This window comes from Mus caroli, unplaced genomic scaffold (genome assembly GCF_978045245.1).
Source record: "Mus caroli unplaced genomic scaffold, Mus_caroli_1 scaffold_8, whole genome shotgun sequence".
Classification (NCBI taxonomy): domain Eukaryota; kingdom Metazoa; phylum Chordata; class Mammalia; order Rodentia; family Muridae; genus Mus; species Mus caroli.
The window spans coordinates 141322720-141330397 of NW_028227263.1; the positions used below are offsets into that span (position 1 = coordinate 141322720).

At 44.2% G+C, this 7678-nt stretch overlaps 1 protein-coding gene across 2 annotated transcripts in view; it reads left to right on the forward strand.

The window, feature by feature from the left end:
- Positions 1-2245: 2245 nt before the first annotated feature.
- Garin5b (golgi associated RAB2 interactor family member 5B) overlaps positions 2246-7678 on the forward strand; it is a 16262-nt gene continuing 10829 nt past the window's right edge. The window contains exons 1-3 of one of the 2 annotated variants that reach the window (XM_021167759.1): positions 2246-2591; positions 2811-2965; positions 3044-3299. In XM_021167759.1, the coding sequence (XP_021023418.1) occupies positions 2442-2591; positions 2811-2965; positions 3044-3299 (561 nt within the window). In that variant the 5' untranslated portion in view covers positions 2246-2441. Of the gene's footprint in view, positions 2592-2810; positions 2966-3018; positions 3300-7678 lie in introns of those variants that run through there. The other variant, XM_021167760.1, reaches the window with a different exon arrangement.

Genomic DNA, 7678 nt, shown 5'->3' on the forward strand with positions numbered 1-7678 from the left:
TTATTTATTTAAACAACTGGGGTGGGTGGGGTGGGTGCATCTGAGACCCCGAGGAGCAGGGAACTGAGATCCTGGGTTCTGGGGTCTCTATGAAATCTGTTCACAGTGTCTTCCTCACTTCCTACATTATTTATTAAACGATTACTTTTTATATTAAGAGGAGGAAGGAGGGAAGCCGGGCGTGGTGGTGCACGCCTTTAATCCCAGCATTCGGGAGGCAGAGGCAGGCGGATTTCTGAGTTCGAGGCCAGCCTGGTCTACAAAGTGAGTTCCAGGACAGCCAGGGCTATACAGAAAAACCCTGTCTCGAAAAACCAAAAAAAAAAAAAAAAAAAAAAAAGAGGAAAAAGGAAGCCTGGGGTTTTATACCAAAATGTGAGTTTTTTTGTGAGTCAGAGAAGTGAGAAGATTTAAATACATATCTATTTAGAGGTTATTAGCAGGAGAATGCCGAAAGGATCAGAGTCTAAACTGGTACCCTAGCACTTCAAAGGTCCTCAACAGATACTTAACAAAAAGTTCCAGAGCATCACCTTATAACTAGTAGCAGCTGTATGGTACAGAGCTGTAAGGTACAAGGTTTTTTGTCTCAGCAAAATTCACGATGACCAATGGGAAACAATCTAGGCTTTCTGGGGGGCAGGCAGGGGATGGGTGAATAAAGCTAGGGGTACATCCGCATGATGACGTTCTAGCTCGCCAACCAGAAAAAGGCAAGTTCCAGGCGAAGACTGCTTTAGATATTGAACGTCCCTGCGACCCTGGAGCAGCAGATGGTAGAACCACTCTTCCTATACACGAGTATGGACTGTTTGGTTTTTCAAAATGGAAACACCACGACATTGACGATAGCTGCCTCAGGGCTGAAAACAAGCGATGGCACAGTGGGTGACTGTTATTGTTTGTGTTTGCATTTTCCAGTTTTCACCATGACTGTATTTTGCAGGACACATTTATAAACATTAATAAACACTATTTTTAGAATGGCAGTGTACCAGTCTCTGTCTCACCCCACTGTACATGCTGTATACCCTCAAAATAGGACTCAGAAGGGACCAAGAAAAATGGTTATTTGAGCCCATGTCCTGGGCCATACTGAGCATATATATATATATATATATATATATATATATACACACACACATATACATATATCTCCTTAAGAAATTGTCTTAGGGGGGCTGGTGAGATGGCTCAGTGGGTAAGAGCACCCGACTGCTCTTCCGAAGGTCAGGAGTTCAAATCCCAGCAACCACATGGTGGCTCACAACCATCTGTAACGAGATCTGGCGCCCTCTTCTGGAGTGTCTGAAGACAGCTACAGTGTACTTACATATAATAAATAAATAAATCTTTAAAAAAAAAAAAAAAGAAATTGTCTTAGATTCAGAAAAAGTTGCCCTGCTTTACAAAAGAGAGGGAAACTGAGGCTCAAGGGGAGGAATTGCTTTCTGTAGGGTATTTTGCCTTGGTTTTGAGTCTTACCTCCAGAGATCTGCCTGCTTCTTCCAGAGTGCTGGAATTAAAACTGTGTGCCACCATGCCCAGCTTATTGCTCTTATGCTCATACAGGTAGTTGGCCTTATATCGTTATGGTACTAGGACTGAACCCAGGGCCTTGTGCATGCCAAGCAAGCACTTTAACACTCAACAACATCTCCAAGCCCTTTGCTTTACTTTTCTATTTATTATTTTGAGACAAGGTATTGTTACATAGCCTAAGATGGTTTCAAACACGATTTTCCAGCCTCCCATCCCTAGTGCTGGGATAACAGCTGTGATGGCTATGCCCAGCTATGGTCGTCCTTTATTTACAGTTCAGTGTTTAGTTGATTCGAGAGTTGTGGGGACACACACACACACACACACACACACACACACACACGAGCCATTAGGAAACTGAGGCTCAGTGTGGGGTTGGGTCTTCCTGAGAGTAAAGAGGAGGGTCACAGGCAGAGCTAGGTCTGTGATTCAAGCCTTTGGGTTAATGATCCCTATGGAGGTTCTAACACAGATCCCTGGGGGGGGGGGGGGGCGGGGGGAAGGGGGCTGTGTCATCACAATCTTGGGTCCAGGAGATGGAGATGTTCTGATAGAGGTCTGAGTCACCTATCCCAGCCCTCAAAAGACTACACACCTTATTCTGGAATGAATGATGAGGCCCCTAGGCAGTTCCCAGGAAGCAGCCTCTTGGGTCTAGTGAGGTCACAAAGCCCCTCTCAAAGGTTCCACCCACGGCCTAGTGCTGACTACCTCTCTGCAGGGCCATGGCCATACCAGAGTCTCTCAGCCCTGGGGACACTCCACTTTCTGTCACTGCTGAGCTCCTGACATCCTTGAAGCTCAAGGGTCCAAAGCTGGTGGGCTGGGGTAGGGGTCAGGGCTCCACTTGGGTCCAGGATCCTTGAATCTATACACCCTCACCGGCTGTTAGGGCAGCCATGAGGCGGCTGTGGCGCTTTTTTTTCCCTCCGCCTCCCCCGGAGCCTCCGAAGTGGGTCCCCATCCTTGGAGAGATGCAGAAGACCCTTCAGATGGCCGAATACCTGCCCCTCCGCCCGCTGCCCATGTTCGAGAGTAACTTTACCCAGGTCCCCAGCTCCCTGTGCCCCCTGGAAATGGGGGAGGAAGTCTGAGACACAGGAAGAGAGAGGGAACCCCCTGGGCAGAGTGGGTTGAACAGGGATTTGGAATTTGAACCTCCTGTAGGTAGAAGATGGGTTTGGAAAGAAAGGAGGCTCTCAGGTGAGGGATGCTGGAGGAATGTTGGAGAAAGAACTGGTCCCAGCCCTGCTCCCTGGCTGCCCCAGGTAACCAACAATGGGTCTCCTGCGTTATTACACAACAAATCCAACAAGCTGACTATGGGTGTCGCAGCATCCTTGCCTGGCCTAGTGCTGCCTGACATTCTGTTGATTGCTCGGCCCCCCGAGGACGAGGAGTGCTCCAGTCTCATCCTAACCAGGTATGTTCCTTGAGCCCCATCCTAGCTCACTCTACTCCATCCTATCGCACTAGCTACCTTGTCTCCCACCTCCCGCAGGATGATCCCACTAGACCTTGCCCGCCTGTATGTCGATGATCTGCCCACCTGGCGACTGAAACTGCGTCTGAGATCCGGCCGTCATTATTTCCTGGCACTGGATGCCCCTGAACATGAGCTGGCCTTTCTGTTTGACCGCTGGATTCGCCTCATCAACCTGCTTCGTGGGCCTAAATTATCCAAGACACCAAAAACAGAACACTCCCTGCTGGAAATACCCCCAGAAGTCACTCTTGCCTCCACTTGGCACTTTCAGGTGAGGATTCAATGAACAAGGCCTGGAAACCACCGCCAGATTCCACAGAGAACAGGGGACCCATAGCCCATAGGCTAGCCGCTCCCACCCCATTGGAAAGGAGCTGGGATCCTAGAATGCTGTATTTAAAAGGAGAGTCTGACCTCATGGGACCAAGGAAGAAAAGATGGGGAGGAAGGTGCAGGCTGGGAAGGTGAGACAATCATGGGGTGGAGAAAACAGTTCAGTTGGTAAAGAGATTATTGCCTAGGAACTATGGGAATATGAGTTAAAACCCTCAGAACCCTCATAAAAATGCTGAGTGTTGCCAAGAGTGGTGGCACACATCTTTAATCCCAGCCCTTGGGAGGCAGAGGCAGGTAGATCTCTTGAGTTCTAGGCCAACCCGTTTTACAGAGCCAGTTCAAGGACAGTCAAGGCTACCCAGAGAAACCTTGTCTTGAAAAACAAAAACAGTAAACGCAAAACCAAAACAAACAGTTGGGTATACTGGCACAGGCTTGTGATCCCAGTGCTGCAGAGGGAGGCAGGTAGGTTCCTGGCCTTGCCTGATCTACTTGGTAGATTCCTGCCCAGTGAGGAAACTATCTCAGAAGGAAACACAAACAAACAAAAAAAGGCAGGCAGTTTCTTGAGGAATGACACCTGAGGTTGTCCTCTGGCCTCCACATGCACAGACTTACAGACACACATATGGCCAGGAACCCAGGCACAGTGGTACAGCACTTGGGTAATCAAGTTAGGAGGCTCCTGCCCCAGCCTTTGGGATGGACAGTGTGAGGTCGGACACAGCCTCAGACAAAGGTGATCTCTGGCCTTGAAACTATTTTGTGCTAATTCCTATTGGTTTCTTTTCTCTTAGTATTTTGTGCTAGTAAGCATTGATTTCTTACCACTCTGTGGCTGAATGTCTTAGGTTCTGGTAATAAACTCCTGCTGGCAGCAGCAGGGGATTAAGAAGAAAAAAGGGATAACTGCTAGGGCTCTTTTCTCTCTGGCTCAAGGACCTCTCTTGGCCAGGCAAGAGGCTTGGAACTCATTAACTCTTCATGAACCAGAGAGAAAAGAAAGGAAAAGAAAGAAAATCATTTACACAGATAACATGCACAGGCACACACACATTCACACACACATACACTCACACACACACCCTGCTCGGGCCCGAACACCTGTCTCATCAACTCCATGAGTGTTCATGCATACTTACATACATACACATATACTTACAGATGTATGTATGTACATACATATAGACATGTGGACAAATACATATATACATTTGGTGGATGGGGCTCTTTAATGTCACACTTTATTCCTTCTCTATGGCCTTCTTAGACAAAAGTTCTTCATGAAGTTACCTCATAGATAAAATGATACACAAAAATGTTGCAGAAGGCTGTCAATAGTAAGTTCAAAGCAGTGCTTCATTCTGTAAGTTCATTATAAGTTCAAAGCCACAGTTTCACATGGCCTCGCTTTATCATATACTGCACACCTGTGGCTTCATCCTTGGACCTGACCTCGAGTGAATATTTTCCCTTGATCACAAATTGATCCCAAGCCTATTTCTCTTCTTAGTGTAATTGTGAGCAGGCACATTCTATCTCAATTCTAATCTTATTACATCTTTCTGGCAAAACAACTAAAACTATTTCCTAAAGCTTTCTTCTTAAAATTATTTGAACCAAATCAGGAATTCTATAAAGTCATTAATTCATCCAAACAGCATTAATTCATGAAAGTTCATCTTCATGTTGATCTGCAGGAAATCTGCCCACTAGTGTATGCTGATGCCCAGGAACCATTAGGCTATGTAATAGTGACAGGAAAGGCATATCAGCAGTGAGAAGCAATCCTGGGATGAAGTCTCTAAGGAACGTGCATCTAAGAGCTTACCCATCACAGGCCATGAAAACAGTGGGCCATCTCCAGAAAATTTTACTTGTGTGTCTTAGTCTTCCCTAGATGGCTTCTGACATCTCCTCCCTTAAAACAAAATGAAGTGTTAATCTCTCTGTTGCAGAGATTGTACAGCAGATCCTAGATTTCTTTTTCTTTCCTTTTTTTTTTTTTTTTTTTTGGTTCTTCCAGACAGGGTTTCTCTGTGTAGCCCTGGCTGTCCTGGAACTCACTCTGTAGACCAGGCTGGCCTCGAACTCAGAAATCCACCTGCCTCTGCCTCCCAAGTGCTGTGATTAAAGGCGTGCGCCACCACTGCCCGGCGATCCTAGATTTTTGAAGATGATTGGAAAAAGAAACAGAAGCAAAGAAATCTGTAAACTTGTAAGGAAATTCCATAGGGAGGTTTTTTTTTTTTAATTATTTATTTTATGTATATGAGTACACCGTTGCTGTCTTCAGCCACACCAGAAGAGGGCATCAGGATCTGTTGGTCTTGAGCCACCATGTGGTTGCTGAGATTTGAACTCAGGACCTCTGGAAGAGCTGTCATTGCTTTTAACAGCTGAGCCATTCCTTCAGCCTTCAGCCTGGGAGTTGTTTTTTTTTTTTTTTTTAAGATTTATTTATTTATTATATGTAAGTACACTGTAGCTGTCTTCAGACACTCCAGAAGAAGGAGTCAGATCTCGTTACAGATGGTTGTGAGCCACCATGTGGTTGCTGGGATTTGAACTCTGGACCTTTGGAAGAGCAGTCGGGTGCTCTTACCCACTGAGCCATCTCACCAGCCCGGGGGAGTTTTTGTTTTTGTTGTTTTTAAAACAAATTTTAACTGAATTAGAAAAATAGTTAGACTGCTCCTGGTAGTCATCTGAAATTGTAGAGTTTCCATGTTAATAGAGAGCTGTAATTATTTCTAACACTTTGTAGATGTCTTTGTTTTAAATTATAGGACAGAGGAATAACGTGAATCCACTTATGATTGACATGACATGAATTGTTTATAGTGTCTTAATATTTTTAACCTGAGTCCCTATGTAAAAAAATGGCTTTTTCTTAGGCTTTAACTTTATGTGTCTATCCTTGATCGATTTTTTTGCCTAAATGATCAATGTCAAGGAAACATTTTGGTGAAGGAATTTATACGGTTAGGGCATATGAACCTATTGAATCAGAGAGGCAGCTGAAGAGAACATAAATCCCATCACTTAAACTAAGTGCATTGATTTTTTTTTTTTTGTCTGCAAGAGAATGGTAGCATCCCATTCCAATGTATACATAGCAGAATCCTCACACCAAAGTTGTGAAAAATCAACAGGTAACAAACATAAGTGGGCTGACATATATGCGGAAGAAAACTTTAGGATTCATGTGGAATTTATACAGTTAGTCAAATAGTAGTCTTATAGGAAATGTTGTATAGAGACCCATATTTAGCAATTTTTATATGCCCTGTATCTCCTGTGTATAGAGTAGCAAAAGGTGAGACAATACAGAATTAAGCCCATCAGGCGCATCAGGAGCCATGTCCTCAGTGTCTTCTTTTGATGGGGTATCTGACACAGGTGGAGAACATGGAGATGTTGGCTGAGGTGGGCATGGAGGAATTGGCAGGCGTGGAACTCTCTGCCTCGAATCCATTGGGGAAGTCCTGGCACAATCAACTGGTTTGGCAACCACAGAGTCCTGTGAAAACATATAAACAGAGCTTCTAACCGGAATAAAACATCTGTTTTTGTTTTGTTTTAATTATCCAGTTTGTAGGTCATTTTTGGAGTAAATTTATTTTGAAATGTATAAAAATGGGACTTATATTTTGTTTTGTAAAACATGGTAAGGAGATGAGTATTTATCTTATTTTGATGACAAAATATCAAAATAAGATGAGTATAATCTTATTTTGTAATTTAGATATATGCCTTAAAGATTTGATGGCCTCATTCCATAATAGCCTGTCCCTGTGGACTACAGCATCTATCAATAGATGTAAGACAGCAAAAGTCAAACACCAGTTTTTAAAGGCTTTGGAAGTATAAACAGGGACATTGTCTGTTTTTAAAGCCCTTGACATTTCCCAGATTATAAAATAGAAAACAAATGCTGTATCAGGTCTCTGAAAGCTTCTCTAGGTTGAGCAGAGGCATAAACAACATGAGAACAATTATCCCCACACACATGAATAAAGGCTAATTTCCCAAAAGACAAGACATGTATAGTGTCTATCTGCCTTAAATCACAAGGACACAGGCTCATTGGGGGTTAATTCCCAGGAGGAGCCCTAGTTCTGCAGGAATGCTAGAGCCACCTCAGAGAGCTGCAGCAGTGATTTGATGAAGGCATTGCTCTGCCTTCATAGAAAAAGCAACTTTTGTCAAGGAATCAAATCTACCCTTACTTTGATAGGCAGGACCAGGAGACACAGAGTGAACTCAGCGTGTCCCATAAAGAAAACACGGTTTCTAGATGGCAGCAAGACT